At 40.5% G+C, this 18,395-nt stretch overlaps 3 protein-coding genes and 2 long non-coding RNA genes across 7 annotated transcripts in view; 1 reads left to right on the top strand and 4 right to left on the bottom strand.

Annotated features, from left to right (window-relative positions):
• Nucleotides 1-18,395, bottom strand: part of tgm2l (transglutaminase 2, like) — a 109,220-nt gene that overhangs the window by 69,906 nt on the left and 20,919 nt on the right. The gene's annotated exons all lie outside the window — the stretch shown is intronic.
• On the top strand, nucleotides 1,544-4,793 carry LOC111947546 (uncharacterized). The gene is made up of 5 exons (XR_013656461.1): nucleotides 1,544-1,683; nucleotides 2,518-2,620; nucleotides 2,777-3,512; nucleotides 3,752-3,970; nucleotides 4,422-4,793. It is a non-coding gene; the product is annotated as an uncharacterized LOC111947546 (long non-coding RNA).
• Nucleotides 4,776-6,140, bottom strand: LOC101174319 (uncharacterized). The gene is made up of 3 exons (XR_013656463.1): nucleotides 5,989-6,140; nucleotides 5,674-5,888; nucleotides 4,776-5,215 (listed from the first exon to the last, which is right to left on the bottom strand). It is a non-coding gene; the product is annotated as an uncharacterized LOC101174319 (long non-coding RNA).
• Nucleotides 7,346-12,940, bottom strand: LOC144992483 (uncharacterized). Its single transcript, XM_078948955.1, has 5 exons — nucleotides 12,766-12,940; nucleotides 9,557-9,650; nucleotides 9,102-9,213; nucleotides 8,734-8,993; nucleotides 7,346-7,782 (listed from the first exon to the last, which is right to left on the bottom strand). Exons 1-4 carry the CDS (start codon nucleotides 12,884-12,886, stop codon nucleotides 8,988-8,990), a joined length of 333 nt encoding a protein of 110 aa, XP_078805081.1. The 5' UTR covers nucleotides 12,887-12,940; the 3' UTR covers nucleotides 7,346-7,782; nucleotides 8,734-8,987.
• On the bottom strand, nucleotides 13,411-17,117 carry LOC101157448 (G2/M phase-specific E3 ubiquitin-protein ligase-like). Of its 3 annotated transcripts, none has more exons than XM_023955995.2 (10): nucleotides 16,992-17,117; nucleotides 16,158-16,275; nucleotides 15,903-16,027; nucleotides 15,483-15,792; nucleotides 15,266-15,357; nucleotides 14,731-14,778; nucleotides 14,437-14,483; nucleotides 14,271-14,363; nucleotides 13,856-14,166; nucleotides 13,411-13,744 (listed from the first exon to the last, which is right to left on the bottom strand). In XM_023955995.2, exons 2-10 carry the CDS (start codon nucleotides 16,267-16,269, stop codon nucleotides 13,560-13,562), a joined length of 1,323 nt encoding a protein of 440 aa, XP_023811763.1. In that variant the 5' UTR covers nucleotides 16,270-16,275; nucleotides 16,992-17,117; the 3' UTR covers nucleotides 13,411-13,559. The 3 variants fall into 3 exon arrangements, with proteins under 3 accessions (XP_023811763.1, XP_023811764.1, XP_078805076.1); XM_023955996.2 differs by having other exon boundaries at nucleotides 15,903-16,021; XM_078948950.1 differs by lacking the exon at nucleotides 15,903-16,027 and having other exon boundaries at nucleotides 15,483-15,603.

Here is an 18,395-nt window from a genome sequence, read left to right as displayed (position 1 = left end):
ACTTCCTCTAGACCTTCTTCAAAAATTTTCTTTAAAATTTCCTTTTCCACGACCACAATTTCTTCCTCTGTTCACATTCCTTCCAAAAAACACATCACTACTTTCCTCCTGCCAAAATGTATCTACACTTTGATTCCTAAATTTCTTTCTATTCACCATCAATTTTTTTCTGCATGAACAGCAAAATTCATAAACTTATCTCTGAGTCCACAATTAGCTTTAAAAACTTCTTCAAATCTGACTCTAAAATCAAACACTAATTCTCCATCTTTTTGCTTAGTTTGACCAATCTTTCCAAAATCAGGTCTCATTGGAAAGGCTTCTCTAATTCTTTGTCCTAAAAGTGTAAGACTTTGAATCAACTCTTAGACTGTTATGCGGAAGAGGTCTGGGTGGATCATCATCATCCATAGGATTCCTTTACTTTTGCCCAGTCTGCTTTCATAGCAGTCATACATGCTTGCTGACATTTAATGCCATTCAGATGATAAGCTCTCTGAACTTCCATCATTTGCCCGTGAGAGATAACTCCCCTCACTGCCTTCCTAACATCCTCTAATGTCCAGGTGCTAAACAAAAGAAGTGTAGGCCTCTGGCCATCTTCTCCAGCTCTGGGATTGGGCACTTCAATGATTGGAAATGTCTATGCAACTTTAGATGACTCTCCAGCTTCTTCCAAACCAACACCCATAGTTTTTTCTCCATTCAAGTTTTTCCCTTTTCCTCCTAACATTATTTTTCCTTTTTCTGGTTTATTTAAATCAGTCACTGGTGGGTAAAAACCCGTCAACAGAGGAGCATTCGTCCCCTGGTAGGGAGGAGGTGAGAAATCAGCTGGTTTCTGCTCTCCCCCCTTTCATCCTGCTCCTGCTCGGTCTGCAGCCTGCTGCAGCCTGCAGTTGCAGGGGTCTGAGTCTCACATCTGATTTATCTCTAGTTTTACCTTTCTGAATGCCATTCTTTATTTTTCGTTGCTTCATTTAAGCACAGTTTTGCACAAATTAATTCTTCACCATTTTTTTGTTTTTTTTTCTAGTTTTTAATTCTGTTTTTAATTTGTAACCTTTGAACTAATTCAGTACATTCCCCTTAAAATCCTAGTTTTTATCCCATTTTATCAAGAATGTAGTTGAACCTGGATGAACCTCTTTCCATATATTTTTAATCTCATGATAATTCAACTTTTTTTATTTGAATTCCCCCATTTTTTAAAGTTTTTTTATTCATTACGTTAGTCACAGAGTGTGATCAGAACCAACAGAGAATTTCTCTCAGGACCGAATTTCTACGGTGGCCGAGAACCGCCATTGCAGCAACAACAAAAGAAGTGCTGCAAAAAAAAAAAGTTACAGCAAACATAAAAAAATACAACTGCAAAAACAAAAAATTACCTGCAATTACCAAAAAACCGCTGCAAATAACCGCCATCCCAGCCATCACAAAAAAATGTACTGCAAACAAAAAAAAGCGATCATATCCAAAAAAGTTGCCTCAACATCAGAAACACTGCAGACATTAAAAACGTCTAACGGAAGTGAATCTTGAAAACACCAGTGACGTCACGACTGATCGGAGATCAGTTTGCAGATTTATACACCAGAAGTGCATTGGTTTTTGCTATATTCACTGCTGCGACAAGGAGGAAAACAGGAGTACGAATCAGAAAACGGACGAGAGAGTGTGGTAAGTGAAAATATTAGTATTCATTGTTACTATGTGTACTTTTGATGTTATTCATTAGGCCAGGTAGCCTCAGGTTTATGTCGGTTTATTGTTAGCTTCGGCTAACGCTAGTATACAGAAAGATCACTATTCATTCTGCGTTCACGCCAAACGCGATTCACGGGGCAAATTTGCGTTTGCCGCCTGTCCTTTGCCGCGCGGCGAAGTCTCTGTTCAAAAATGTGTTTCTGTGCTTGATTATGCGGCCGCATATGCATTAGCTATAAGCTAATGTTTTTAGCCTGATCCTTTCATTAGGCAGTGTCTATTTATCTCACACAACGCATGGAAGACGCAGGTTGTGTTGAGAGATCAGATTAATTTATTATTAAAAGTTCTACAAAAACATCAGTAATCACGTCTCCATTCAGGGTTCATTGGCGAACGAGCGAGCTCCACCAGTGCCGCCAGCCCCCATGCTACTCGCTGACTGGCAGACGGAGAGCTGCTGCCTTTCAGCTAATGTTTTTAGCTTTCAGCTAATGTTTTTCGCCTGATCCCTTCATGGAGCGTGTTTGTTTATCTCATTTACAACGCATGGAAGACGCAGGTGTTGTGGAATTTGTCTGTAAATATTTTTTTTAATGGGGAGGGAGGTTACCGGTAAGTGAAATATTTTTGTTGATGCGAATTTCTTCTTATTTGTTTTTAGCCAAATATGATAGTGTTTAATGAATAGGTTGGGTTTATATAGTGTGCATTTTATTATATGAATATGTATTTAAACAGAGGGATTTTTGAGAAAGTACCTGAGTGAATTTTAAACTTTACTTTCTCTGCTTTATCATTTAACAGGTCATGTTTTGTCCTTTCTGTGGGGTGAACCTTCCATGCATCCTGGTATACTGTAGCTCATGCTACAGAAATGTCAGGTTCCTATTGAGTCTTCAAGATGAAGGTACTTTTTTTCAGACTGTTAATCATATGAATCATATGAATATGCATCCCTTTTACTTTACATCTTTGAATTATAATGTAACAAAAAATAATTAGCAACTCCCTAGATTAGTCATTTCGAAGCCTCTAATATAGTATCCTCCTTTTAAACCCTCAGGTCATGAAGCTACTTCACTGGATGGACTTATCCAAAAATATTTCACAGAGGGCCATAGTTATGAAATAATAGTTGACTTACTGAAATCAAAACACAACATATCAGTCAGTCTTCGCAATCTAGAACGAAGATTAAAAGATGCAGGCCTGACCAGAAGACTGAACTACACTCCAATTGCTACTCTGAGGACAGTTATTTCTGAGGAGCTAAAGGGATCAGGCCATCTTTTAGGATATAGAGCGATGTGGCAGATTTTGAAACAAAAACACTCTTTTGTCGTCAGACGAGATGATGTGATGCACCTCATGGCAGAGCTGGATCCATGTGGAACAGAGAATCGCAGCAGACGTAGATTTGTTCGAAGGGCATATCATTCAATGGGACCAAACGAAACCTGGCACGTTGATGGGTATGATAAATTAAAACCTTTTGGAATTGCAATAAATGGCTGCATTGATGGCTTCTCCAGAAAAATTATGTGGCTGAATTGCGGAAAGACCAACAACGACCCTTCAGTAATTGCTCAATACTATGTCAACTGTATAGTTGAGCATGGAGTTTTTCCAAAGCGGCTCCGCACAGATTGTGGCACTGAAAATGGCACAATGGCCGCCCTTCACTGTACCCTGAGATCAGAGCATACAGATGAGTTCGCAGGTGCTAAAAGCCACATGTATGGAACTTCAACATCAAACCAGCGGATTGAAAGCTGGTGGTCCTACTTCCGGAAACAAAGGTTTTTCTTGCTTTCAATTTATTTGTTTTATTTGATGATTGTATTTGCTGTATGCATGTAGGCTAATAAATATGCATTCTCCAAATGCATCCACATCATGTTTTTCTGTTATCAAAATTCTTTATTATAATTGAATTATATTTAATTATTATTCTGCCAAGTTCTTATACTACATTCAATTAAAGCATAATTCTACGTATTCACCTTCATATGTGTAACAAATATTTTTCTCTATGCAGGAGCCAATTTTGGATGGATCTTCTCAGTGACTTGAGGGAGCGACATCTCTTCAATGGCAGCCCTGCACATACAAATTTGGTGCGATACTGCTTCCTGGGAGTTCTGCAGAAAGAACTGGATGAATACAAGCATTATTGGAACACGCACACCATTCGTCCTGTTCGCCAATCCCGGTGCCCATCTGGTAAACCTGAGGCAATGTATTATGTACCTCAAAGGTGAGAATTAACAGTTTTCTTTATAGTATTTTGGTCTTTGTTCCTATTTACTGATAAGAACAAAACATTGTCAGGTGTATTGGGGGTGGGGATTGTGGTATAATTAGGTCCTTTGTAAGGATTTCAACTCCTGAAGTCACTTGTTTTAATTTAAGTATTATAGGTTATTTTAGGTTGAGTATCTTTCTCCACCACCTTCCCCAGATGCTGGGACTCATGGTTTTAATAATTTTGATTATAAAACGTAAACTTTAAAATACACTTTTCCAGTTTTGTAGTACTTTCTCAAATATTTGATACTTAGTTCGGCCTAAGATCAATGCGTGTCTCTGCATTCTTGTTCTGTGAAGATAATTAGAATGACCATAAAACAAAACAAAAAATATAACAGAAAGGCTCAACTTTTTTGATGTGTTGCTCAGTATTAACACTTCTCTGTATTTGCTTGTAGATTTGATGGAAGCAATTGTGGTTTCCCAGCATCTGCCCAAACCTTAAACCACATCACCAGCATCATGCCAGTGCCAGCAACTCCAGGTGGGGATGAGCATGAAACTCTATTTGGAGAACTGCAACAAGAGAGTGGTCTAAGAGCTCCTGTGCAGTGGGAATCAGCTGTAGAGAACTACATCACCCTAAAAACCATGGCTGGTCTGTAAAACTTAAGGCAGGATTTCTTGAAAACCAGCAGGAGGCAGACTGTCGAGAACTGGATTTGGGCACCCAGAACTAAACAAATACAACCTTTTAATGCATAGTATTGGCTATGTCGTTATTTCTCTGTCATTCCATTTGTCAAATAAAGTTTTCTGTGTCTGAAAAACAGTAGTACAGTATCTTTATTATACAAACAAGCGTACAAAACATAAAAATGCAATAAATAAAAATGCAATTTTTTCAGTGCAACTTGTGTTTTATAAAGTGCAAGAGAAATATAACATTGTTCCATGAAACAAAACTAAACAGGTGTGGCAACAATAGCTTTTACAACAAATGCATTGCTCTAAAAGCACCCAAAGCCAGGGGAATTCTTTATTCCGAAGTCCATGTTGGCTTTAAAGGCAGTATAGGAGTCCAAAAGAGGAATCTTTAAAATGTTGGCACAGGTATTCGCCATTGGGAATTTGGATGTTGAGGGAGACATGAAGTGAAGGCGTGGCAGAGGACTCATACCAGCAGGAGGCACACAGGGCACACCTGCAGCAAACATTAACACCTCCTCCAAGGTCACAGCGCTGTTATCTTCTAAAATCAGAGCATAGGAAAGAAAGTGACAAAGGGCTTTTGAGTGTATTTATAATAACTTTATTTACGAAAAACAACCCAAAGTGGTATGTTAACCACTCACGCATTTCTAAGAAATTTTCTAAAAACCTACTCTTTGCTCGATTACATTCTTTCCTTTACTATGAATAATATGCACATCCATCTTTGCAAAAGTTTGGATGTTAGTTTTCGTGGGGGAAATGCAGGCACCCTGACTAGGCCAACTCCAGGATTATGTCATAAATTGTGCGACACCCACACAGAGAGTAAGTGTGAGTCTCAGAAATCAAGTCATCCTCATTCTTGCAAGCTCATCAATGTGCTAAAGGTAATACATAATCATATATATGGAGATGGTTTACTCTGCAAGGGTTAGAAGAGCTTAATATAGGCACCGAAACATTTAAATAATTTGTATAAAAACAAAATTCCGTTACCTTCACAATCAAGAAGATAGTCTGCCCAGTAAGTCCTGGCTTTGTCTTCCTGAGTCCTCATGTTGCTGCCTTGTGGACTGAGTACTGGCTGGAACAGATTTTCTACCTGTTCAGCAGACAGCTTCACCTCAGTGTGACAGAGAGCAGGAGTCAAAACTGTTGGATGTTCCTTCAAAGCTGTCAGGAACTGCAGTGTTTCAAGTCCAGCCTTGAATCTGAAATATAAATATAATATGGACATGAAGTTACAGTGCATCATGTGGAAGTAAACAAGCAAGAAAATGGGACAACAAATCTTTTATGTTGAAAACCTACCTCTCGATTGCTGTGCTGTTTCTGTGGATGATGTACCACTTCAGATACTCCTCTACTAGCCGTGTTTTTTCCTCACATGACCCAACACGCCTGAAGCAACCAGCAGTCTGCAACATGGCACTGTTCTGCAAAATCAAGTCCTGCAGAATTTGCACTGAAGGTGCATTCTGTATGGAGTTATTTCAGTCTCAATAATCAGAAATGCACACAACCGGTTTTACAAATACACACGCTCCGATTCACAAATGTCATTTTATGCAAACGTGAAAAATAAATTCGGAAATACACACCCTGTGTTTCACAAACACACAGATTGTGTTTCACAAATGCACACTAAATGTTTTACAAATGCACAATAAGTGTTTCTCACAAATGTGCACACTGTTTTTCACAAAAACATTTTAGAAATTCACAATAAATGTATCAGAAATACACAGTAAGTGCTTCACAAACGTGATTTTTAGTTACACATGTGATGTGAACTCACAGATCATTCGAATTGCAGACTGTGCATTCAAAATCCCGTTCTCGTTTGTGAATCTCCCCGTGTGTGTGAGAGATTTTTCTACGGTGAATATTGAGACTCATCTGACGGAGCGGGTCAACTAATGTCACCATTGGCTAGTGAATCTGTCAATCAAACTCATCGGCAAAGCAGGCGGGTTCGCTTTTAGCCAATCGAATGGCCCCTTACACTTTCTCTACGCTTTCTGCAGGTGGCAAAAGCTCCGCCCATATTTGATTCTGTACCAGTCGGTCGTTAGCGTGTTAGCCTTAGCATGGCTTGTCGGTTTATTTGCCTTGGGTTGTCAAAAATTACTGGCTTGTGCAACTTTTCAGTGGACCTGGGAGCAAGGCAACAGTGGTTGAATGCAGTTGACATTGAATCCATCGAACTCTGTACTGGTCATGAGATTTAAAATGAATGTTTCACTCGGGATTGTTTGTACGTTATTCTCTTAGCTTTCATGCTAGCGTCATTTCAACACTCAGACACGGTTCCCTTCGGTCGTGATCATCTGAAGGTGGAGGAGAAAAATCTTTAACTTCCACAGAAGGTTTTGTGGAGAAACTGGCATCACTTTGCTCCGTACCACGCAGTGGGACTACATTACCTCAAGTTCATCTCACTGTCAATCACAGACGCCCAATATACACCTCCCCTGCTCAGCCCAAAGTCACTTTGATGGACCTTAATTTTATTTTTTTAATAACTCAAATGTCATTGATTTTATATTGTAACCATATACATATACACCTCTTGGCCAGGTCACCCTTGCAAAAAAGATCCTCATCTCTCTGGGTTTTATAGCTGGTTAAATACTACACAACAAAAGATGGTCATAGAACAACAAAGTGCAAACATTCACCCTTTATTGCAGAGTAAAATTCAGTGAAAACATGGACAGATTAAAACATCAAAATTTAAGCAAATGTGGGATCTCTACTGATTTGAATTTTATTTAAAGTGGAACTAATTTTCATAACTTCCTTACATACAATGAAGTCCCTTGAACAATACAGCAGTATTGATTTGAACTCTGTCTTACTCCCCTCAGTCTCTCTTCTTCTGTATGTAATTATGTCGCCTAAATTAAGTTCTAAACAAACGGGACAGTAAAGATGTAGGTCCACTCCCACACGGTCTGAATTAAACAATGGATTGATGTCGTCTTGCAGTTCCAACATTTGTGGACCCAAAAGGTGACTGTCCCATTCCAGGACATTGATCCCAGGATGAGGTTCAGTCATGGATCCACTCTCCTCCCATTCAATCTCTGGAACCAGCATACCCTGACAAAAAAAAAAAAAAAAAAAGATACTGTTTATGAACAGCACTGTTTTTTTTAATGTTTTAGATTATGTAGGAACAGAGACCCACTAATAATGACTTATATTGTTTCTAGCAGGCAGACCTCATATCTCCATAACTGTTTTTAATTTGCAAATAAGTGACTCTTAACAAAGTAGTGAGATTAGTACAGCTGATGGCTCATAATGCCAAACATTGTGATGCATTTTGAACTTGCAGATGTGCTATTCTTCCTACTTGATTTAAAAAACCAAACAATTTAGGGAAATAGTTTGCACCACACAACAATAATACTTTTCATTCATTTTTGATGAAAATTCCTTGTAGTCATTGTGATTTCATCATACTGTTCTTGATACTTTCCACTTTAGTCGAACTGCACACAAATCAGTTGTCCAGTACAGTGAGATTAAATAAAGCAGGGTTTTTCAACCAGTGTGTGTGCCGCGGGAGATGGTCAAGTGTGCCGTGGGGAATTGCCCTACTTCACTGATCTGAAATCATTTTCCATCTCCAGGAAATCAGCTCTTTGTTAATCCAAACAGGCACTGATAAAACACTGAGTAGTTAGGAATATAAAAGATCTTAAAATGACTTTTTCTTTGTGTTTACTTAATTCTATAAAATACATTTTGATAAGGTTGACAGTACCGTGATTTAGCTGCAGCTATAACCTTGTAAGGAAAAGTCCCGCCCCTTTAACTGTCTCCACCAATCATTCTTGAAGGCTTAATCACATGTCATCAGTCTGACCAATGAGAAGTGGTTAAAGTTTTCACTTCCTTGTTTTTAATTCTGCTGATAAAGTCGCTCAGTTATAACAAAAATACCAGCTAAAGCTCGTCTTTAGCGGTGTAAATTTCCACAGAGTCCGGTGTCAGACCGTGGAACAAGAGAACAAAGGTTGAAAAACACTGAAATAAAGCACTTACCCGGGGATCAGAAACAGGGTTCTGGGTCAAGCCCAAATGCCACAGCTGATTTGGTGTCATGCTTTGCTCCGTCCTGATTGGCTGTCCCACGCGTCACTAAAGACATCCAAACTGGCCTGAATGCGTGGTAGGAAGATGTAATGGCAGCAGAATACGTGATGTTACTGATATTGAGCAAGTCTTGGTCCTCAGGAGAGTGCAGGATGTTGTAATATAAACCAGTAACAGTCATGAAGACATCACACCAGAGGAGCTCAATCCTGTATTTGGAAAAAAGCAAAAAGAAATATTATATTGTCAGATTTATTTTTAATACATCATTCACTTTTATGTATATATTAAAGCATCTAAAACTAGGTTCAACTCACCGTTGATTGTGTGTACACTTTTCCCACAATGAAGCCGTTTGTGTCAGTTGTACGTACTGTGAGCATTAACTCGGCTATGCCCACGTTTTCTCCTCCGTGATCTCCTCTCACCCTGACAATACCATGAAAATCAAGTCTCAAACACATAATTACAAATGCATCGCCAATACGGTACACATCAACTTAAAATGTAATGTTCTTATGTATGATGCCAATAAGTAGAATTTCTAGGTTAGATAAATTGCAGGAGTGGGTTACATGTATCACTGGGGAAAAAAATGAGGTGAGAGAGACTGTTAAGGGGGGGTAAAATGTTATTCACGAGGGGAAAGTTTTAGAGTTGGCTTTGTTTTCAGAGGAGTCTAAAAAAAGTTATTTTATTTTTGTACAAAAAACCAAGTACTTATACTGCCTGATATGTGAATAAAAGATTTCTTTATGAAAAACATGAATACCTCAGAGGTAAGCCATAAACGTTCACAGCGTCACTGAAGAAGGCCAAGTGGGTGTCTGCACAGTTGTTCTCTGCTATCTTCTCAGGTACAAGATCTATGGAATACAAGTACAAATACTTTCAACTGACAGATATTTACAGGGGCAAAAATGCTAAATTCCCAATTGACAGGTAAAACAGTAATACAATAGGATGATAAAATATGAAATAGAATAGAATAGAAAGGTATTTAGGATGTCACGCTTCAGCAATTCCTAGAGAATAAATAAAAACACAACAAACATGGATGGATCATTTAGCTGTCTGAGATTAAATTACATAATTTTCAAATATTAGAAAGGGGAATTTTTTAAAACACTCTTGCTATGATAACTTGAGCTTGTAGTAAAGAACAGCTTTAAAAAAATATCAGAGACAAGACACTGATCACAGGAAGCCTGTGTGTAATACTTACAGTAACTTCTACTCAAATCACTGTTGACAGCAGATTTCTCCCATCCGCCCTTTCTGTGACTACTTATTGACTACAAAACAGCCTAAAAACACAATGTTTGGGATTCTTGTCATTTTGTCATTGGAAGTAAAGATACGGGGAATTTAGTGGCTGTCACTCTGACACAATCTCATAGGGCTGGTCATCACAATGAATACGGGTTCTAACGTTAGAAACTTAACGAGGCTTGGGGGGGGGGGTTTACTAGGCAGTGGCCCCCCCTCCTATGGTTGCCGTATGGAGTGGTCCCCCCCTCTTTCGGTTTTATTTGCACCTTAGACATGTAGGGCCCTTGGTAGGGGGGGTGCTTGGACATCACTGCCAGCAAGCAGCAGATGTCCTCCTAGCACCCTACCCGCCAATTTTAACCGCACCTTAGACATTTAGGGCCCCTTGGTGGGGAGGGTGAGGGGACATCACTGTGAGTAATCAGGAGATGTCCCCTCAGTGCCCTACCCGCCAATTTTAACTGCACCCCCCTTAGTACACACACCCCTCCCCCCTCAATATATACATCCCAACATAAACACACACACATGCACACACACACCCTCTTAAACACACATATACGCACACACATTTTGCAAGGAAGGTGGGACCTAGGACCATCTGTCCCCTGCCTCTTCCCTGGTGGGGGGTACGGGCCCCTTTGCAGCGGCGGCCGTGTCCCCGGGGTGCCGGATTCCTGGGCCCGGCGGTGCTCTCTCCGCGCGGTGGGGGGGTTCACATTACATCTGAGCCGGGGGTGTTGGTGTCCCTGGGGGGTGGGTTCTGGTCCTTGCTCCTGAGCGCTGGGCCCCGCCTAACTTCCAACTGTGGCCGAGCCTGGTCGGGCCATATTTACAACACCCCTTGTGGGCCCTCTTTTTTCCCCGGGGTTCCCCCCTCCTGGGCGGGGGCGGCGGGCCCCTGCCTTGCTCCTCCCTGGATCAACCGTGGGCCGGGCGGATGGCTGCCTGGAGTGCGGGGCGGGTCTCCCTTGGGGGGTCCTGGCTCGTACCTGGGGTTGGGGCGGGGGGATGCCCGGAACTCCTGGGTGGTGGTGGGGTGCTCGTCTGGGGCTGTGGGCGTCCCTCTCCGGTGGGGCCCTGCGTTGGGCTCTCCCGGCGCGGCGGGGGGGCTGTTCTCCTGGTTGGGCTGGGGCGGCCCTCTCTTTCCCTCTGTGCCTCCCTGCTCTCTGGCTCTGGGGGGCCTTGCGGCGGTCCTGCTGGCCCTGGCCTGGGTGGCGGGCTTGGTCGCCCGGGCGGCGGTTGTTCCCTGCCGGTTTCCGTGTGGCGTGGGGGGGATTCCGGCTGCCGCTGCTGCTGCGGTGGGGGTCTTGGGGTGGGGATGGCTGGGCGCTCTCCTTCCTTCTTTACACATTCCACCATCCATATTAGAAGAACATGAGCACTCACCTGAGCACGGGTGTTGGCTCACCTTTGCACTGGCGGTTTGCGTGACTGAATGACTGAAATGTTTCACACTAGTTGGTTTTAAGGCATAAGTATGCGTGTGAGCACTATCTGTTTTGTGCACATGTCGACAGATGTACATTTTTGCAACTAGCAGGTGTGTTTGACACTTGGGTGTGTGTGTGGACAGGCTCCGCCCTTTTTGTACTGCATTTGAGCCTTACCATGGTGATTAACAACCAGTAAACTTGTTGCTCTATGCTGCTTCATGGTCTTATCCCCCTTCCCCTCCTACTATCACCCTCCTTCCCCCCCTCTTTCTAACGTCCCTCTCTCTTCTTCCCCTCTTTCCTTTTCCGTCCGGTCCAACACCAAAGATCTTCAAACATGTTTGAAATTAATAAAGTTTGGCCTCAATTACAAAAGGGGTTTATTCAGACATACCTTTGGTTTGTCTGAAGATTAATAACCCCTCTTGTTAAAGTAAAATATGTCCAACACAAGAGGCCCTCAGCTCTCATCTGTTTGCCCAGCTGTTGGACAGGACAAGGTAAAAAAAAAAAAAAAAAAAAAAAAAAAAAAAAAAAAAAAAAAAAAAAAAAAAAAGAAACTTAACGAGGCTTCTTTCATTCAACAGTGGATTCACGTCTGTTATATTCAAAAAATGCCGTTTTCATGAATGTCATATGAATTAACTTTGTTGCACATATCCACCCCGTCTTAAAGTCTGGGTTGTGAAAAGACTGTCTAACTTTAACCCGGATCGCGTTTACATAAAGGCAGCACACGGGACAGCTAACTTACTAGCTAGTTAGCATAGCATCAGTGTTTAAACAAATCCCCGTCTCTAAATCAATACTTTTTATTAAACTTTCTGTGCTGCTGTAAATCCGGCATGTTTTCCCCTTGGCTCCTTATGAATCATGTTAAGAACCTACATTGGCTGTATATCTAGCTTGAACCGACGCGCTAGCTTAAACTTCCCTCACACTCACACAGGGCAGGCAGACACAATTTGAGTCGAAAGCCGGCTAGTTTCGAGGCCCCTGGTTGGTTGTAGTTACTCGTGTTGTGTGAAGAGCTGGTATGCCAAGTATAAAACTTGACAAAACCATCATAAGTCCTCCCCCGCTTTCATAAAAAATATGACCGCACAGGCTAAGCTAAGCTAATTTGCGGTGGGGGTACTCTGCAAACGACTCGGCTGCAGTGTTCATAAAGCATTCACACATGTCACTTGGCTAAGGAGACCGCTTCAACTTAGTATTCAATAACATTACAAGATGTACAACGACGGAATGATAAAATAAGTGCATTACTTACGGGCTGAGACTGTTCCCGTTCTGAAGACCTCTCCGCCATGTTTGCCGCCCGCGTCCTCCCAACTGCTGTGCTGAACAGCTCCCTCCCTCGTCAGTTGAGAGTGAAGAGTGTAAGGGGCCATTCGATTGGCTAAAAGCGAACCCGCCTGCTTTGCCGATGAGTTTGATTGACAGATTCACTAGCTAATGGTGACATTAGTTGACCCGCTCCGTCAGATGAGTCTCAATATTCACCGTAGAAAAATCTCTCACACACACGGGGAGATTCACAAACGAGAACGGGATTTTGAATGCACAGTCTGCAATTCGAATGATCTGTGAGTTCACATCACATGTGTACCTAAAAGTCACGTTTGTGAAGCACTTACTGTGCATTTCTGATACATTTATTGTGAATTCCTAAAATGTTTATGTGAAAAACAGTGTGCACATTTGTGAGAAACACTTATTGTGCATTTGTACAACATTTAGTGTGCATTTGTGAAACACAATCTGTGTGTTTGTGAAACACAGGGTGTGTATTTCCGAATTTATTTTTCACGTTTGCATAAAATGACATTTGTGAATCGGAGCGTGTGTATTTGTAAAACCGGTTGTGTGCATTTCTGATTATTGAGACTGAAATAACTCCATAATTCTGAATCTAAAAGAAGAGACAATAGAGTACTTTACATTTCAAATATGAATAGAATTATAAAAACGGTGATGCCATATGGATCATTTGAAAGAATGGTGTAAGTGGATATAACGCTCTATACTCATATTTACAATTTCACACTCTTCTATCAAGTATCCTCATACCTCTTTTAGGACTTTCCCTATCTCCTCATCTGTTATCTCTCCTACAGATGACTTGAAACTGTCCTGCCCTGAGATGTAACTGATTAGGTTCTTTGAGAGGAAATATGGACCCGGTCCGCCATGTACAATGGACACAGCAATCATCTTGCCTGCTAAATAGTATTCATCCTCTAGGATAGCTGTCCAAGAAAATTCAGAGTTAAAAGTATTGCATCAGTTTCCATATTAAAAAACACTGCATGACTGAAATGTGTTTGTTTTTCCCTTTAAGACATTGTACAAAACAAAACCTGTTGAGTTGTAGACCAGATAGCGGCTCTCCATGGGTCCATCAAATATGGGCCGTTTCTTCAGCTCCTTCATCAGAAGGGAGAGGAATTCTCTCTTGGGACCACCAGTATCGATACCTTCCTCAAGAGTCCCTTCATTGTCAGAGAATTTCACTAAGATGTCTTTTTTCTCTGAAAATGTTGCCCTTTTAAATCCTCTGACTGCTCCATTCCAGATGTCAGAGCGACAGATGTTAAATCTGCTGACAGCTCGATGGTTGATCTCAAGGGCCAGGTTTGCCGTTATCTCAGATATAGATGGTTTGTCCATCCTGTCATCAGATAAATCATGAGTATATTACATGATACAGGATAGCAGACATTTTAGACAAGGAAAAATAATAACCACAGTTGAATTTAGTGCATAGTTTCTTACCCTTCATCTTCTTCAATGTCATGGTTGCACTCAACCCTGTCTGAGTCATCCTCATCCTCAATTACAATGGGCGCATAAAGCTCAGTATATTTACTAAGAAATTGAAACACAAATTTATTTTGTTGATGTTTTAATCATGAAATTATAAAAAAGTAAAATTTAATACCTATAGCATGTAGTTTCCATTGTGCCTGATGACGTTCCTGGGACCTCCTGTAAGTTAGAAAGTAAGATATGAATAACAAATATAACAAGGTTAGGTTACAGAAGTTTAAGTGTTTTAAGTTGTGGCTAAAATAGGACAGATTTAGAAAGAAAAGACTATTCTACTTTACACAAACATGGATCTGTAGGTCAGTGTGACACATAATTTTATGTAGTTGAAGACACTGATTGTGTGACAGTCTTTTCAGACAAGGCAAAGTGTGAACCATAGACTGTCTTTAGAAGCCACAATTACAGGAGCTGTTGAATCAGTGCCTGGCTCTCCATCTGCAGGTTCCCATAGCTGGAAGTGAAAAAGAAATTGTATATTAATATACATCAGTGAGTGCTTGACATCTGATTAATAGATCTAGAGCTGAACAAATTGGAACATTTTTTTGGATTCTATTATTCCGAGTGATTTAAGACAGGAGGAATGATCATTCTCATAGTATAATTTCTCCCAAAAAGTTGTTTTCTTAAGTTCATAAAATATGTGTAGGCCAGGACACTGCAACATCTTTCCATAAGATCAAGCAATATTTATTAATATGTCTAATTATCCTAAGTTTGATTAGTTACTGTATGAATGTATAACTGATGTTTATATTGCTGTTGTGTATTATTTCTACTTAATTGCTTGAAATAAACCATTTCAAATCAAAAATCAAAAAATGATATTTTTGTATGTTTTAGCGCAAAATTATGGCTTCCATGTAAGATTTAGAAGCATTTTCTCTTTAAGTTAGAATTGAAACTATGACAACAGTAACAACAAAAGTACCACTCACTAATGTATCAGCTGTATTGAATTCTTTAGACCTCGGACTCCTGATGATCACTTCTGAATCTGATGAGTCAGATTCATGGTTGGTTTCCTGAGCTGTGAAGTACAAGAACAGTATAAGAGGAATTTAGACTACTTAAAACAACAGACAATTTTTCTTGAAAAAAACAAATCACTTTAAAAATCTCTTCTTGGTTGGCAATTATTTCACAATTACTTACAAGAGGTAAAGAAATCTTCAGCTGTACAAATGTACAGTGTGATCCTTTGGTAGGCCTTCCCCAATGCCTCCTTGTACTCTTTTAGAGTGAAAGGTACTTCTGTTCCCGGTATATTACAAATCTTTGTACAGTCAGGGTAGAGCAGTGAGTAAGGACCACTTGGTAAATTTCTGTGGAAGGCCTTCAGCTTTTGCTCAGCTGCTCTCTGCAATGCGGTTGCATCCACCTCTGGTTGCACCAAAAGGGGAAGCACTGATCCTCTTACAGCCTTCAGTCCACCATCTTGTAGCCGCATAAGACCTACTGAAATCTACAGGGAAAAATAGAAATACTGAACGTTAACTAGATCAGTGACACTATAAATACATGACACTATGGACTGTCAACAAGTTATTAGTTTATATCAGCAAAAAGAGTTACCTTCACAAGCTTAAGGTTGTCGTTTAGTGATCTTTTCTTATTTTTGAAAGATCCTCGTCTTTCTTTCTCCTTCAGACTCCGGAAAGTCTGAAATGACTCCAACATACTTTTTCCAGTAGCTTCACCTTCAAATAAAGGTCCAATTGTCAATAAGAAATGACAGAGAAACACAGTGTGCTCAACTATACTCATAAAGTATACAGAGTGTAAAGTATATAAGCCTAATTTTATGAAAGAAAGAAACTTTAAACTTACTTGTGCCAGGCTTGTCATCATCAACATCACAAAGGAATTTAATGTTCTTTCCACACGAACAGCAAAACATTGGCTTAGAATGCTGCTGGTGTCCACAAAAAGGACAATACATTGTGATCTGCAAAAACAAAAAAGTATATATTGCTTTAGACTTACTTTACATTAACATTTTTGCCATTATTTCTTGTTTTTTGTTGATTTTTTTAACACAAGAAAGACATTGTATTTATTTACTAAATTTCATTTTCATTCTGGCCAAATATTACATTTAAATGAGAATACACCGATAACAAACCCATCATGCCTGCAAACTGTGAAATTAAAAAAGTATGTTGAATCTATAAAAAAATCTCTTAATTTGATGCCTATGCTGTTATTATACATTATTATTATTATTATACAAACAAAATTAAGGATTCTAGTAACTACTAGTAAAACTCATGTAAAAAAGGTTCGGGACCGCTACCATAACCCACTGGCGCCTGTCGGGCTAAGGGGTAATTAGCTTTCAGCTAATGTTTTTAGCTTTCAGCTAATGTTTTTAAGCTGAAAGCTAATGTTTGCTGAAAGCTCCTCCCGGCATATGCGGCCGCATAATCAAGCACAGAAACACATTTTTGAACAGAGACTTCGCCGCGCGGCAAAGGACAGGCGGCAAACGCAAATTTGCCCCGTGAATCGCGTTTGGCGTGAACGCAGAATGAATAGTGATCTTTCTGTATACTAGCGTTAGCCGAAGCTAACAATAAACCGACATAAACCTGAGGCTACCTGGCCTAATGAATAACATCAAAAGTACACATAGTAACAATGAATACTAATATTTTCACTTACCACACTCTCTCGTCCGTTTTCTGATTCGTACTCCTGTTTTCCTCCTTGTCGCAGCAGTGAATATAGCAAAAACCAATGCACTTCTGGTGTATAAATCTGCAAACTGATCTCCGATCAGTCGTGACGTCACTGGTGTTTTCAAGATTCACTTCCGTTAGACGTTTTTAATGTCTGCAGTGTTTCTGATGTTGAGGCAACTTTTTTGGATATGATCGCTTTTTTTTGTTTGCAGTACATTTTTTTGTGATGGCTGGGATGGCGGTTATTTGCAGCGGTTTTTTGGTAATTGCAGGTAATTTTTTGTTTTTGCAGTTGTATTTTTTTATGTTTGCTGTAACTTTTTTTTTTTTGCAGCACTTCTTTTGTTGTTGCTGCAATGGCGGTTCTCGGCCACCGTAAATTTCACTCCCCGTGCAACAAGCTTCTAGGTCAGACCTATTGTCTGATCCGGTCACACGTTTAGGGTCCTCCCAGGAGCAAAACCCGTTTTAGACTCCGGGTTCTTTTCACCTAAAGCCTAATGAGATGAAATCTTGTTCTACTCCAACAAGCAGCCTTGTGTTAACACCGCAAGGTTTCCAGCTGCTCACTGCTTCGAACAAGTTCACTCCTTTCACACATGCACACACATTCACACCAAAAAAAAACTTTTTTTACTTTATTTTTGTTGTTATTCTAGGCCTTTTAGGGACTTGAACCCTCTTACGCGTTTTAAGCTGCAGGACTCGAACCTACACCTTTATTTAGAATTCTGGACTTTTCCGGGACTCCAAACCCACACGTGTTTTAGGCAACAGGACTTGAACCTGTCCCTCAGAATTCTGGGCCACTTCGGGGACTTGAACCCCTGAAAAAGCGCTGTACTTGCCTTGTCGTTGTGGTCTGACTGGTTAACGAATAACGTCAATCCGGACCCAGGGATCAGACCAGTCGATTGGCCGGCGTAGAATTCACTACGACGGACTTTCCTCCGGAGACCTAGTCTCACGGGCTGTGCACAGACTTCAATCGGCATGATCCTCCCCCAAGGACGCAGATATGTTGTCATCCGGCTCGAATGGACCAAAGAATGTCAGATAAATGCATCTAGACATTAAAGAAAAACACAATTATAAACAACAAACCACAACAAGAATCAAGTTTCTCATGCACGAGGGAGAGGAGCAAATGTGTTGGAAAAGGTCCACCACGTTTCTCTTCTCAAAGGTCTGCCTCTCCCTGTGCACCTTTTATTAAGAACACAAGAAGGAGGTAACGTTTTCAAGACAAAGAGGAAAAGTTCATTAGGGGGTGTCGTATAATGACCCATTTGGTTGGATTCTAACTTCAAACAGTATCCCTTATCAGCTCAGGACAGTGTGTCGTAAACCCCTCATCCTGGGTGGGAGATGAGAAGCAGATGAA

This window comes from Oryzias latipes, chromosome 6 (genome assembly GCF_053564925.1).
Source record: "Oryzias latipes strain Hd-rR chromosome 6, Olatipes_Hd-rR_3.1".
NCBI lineage: Eukaryota > Metazoa > Chordata > Actinopteri > Beloniformes > Adrianichthyidae > Oryzias > Oryzias latipes.
This window is presented reverse-complemented; position numbering and strand designations above follow the sequence as displayed.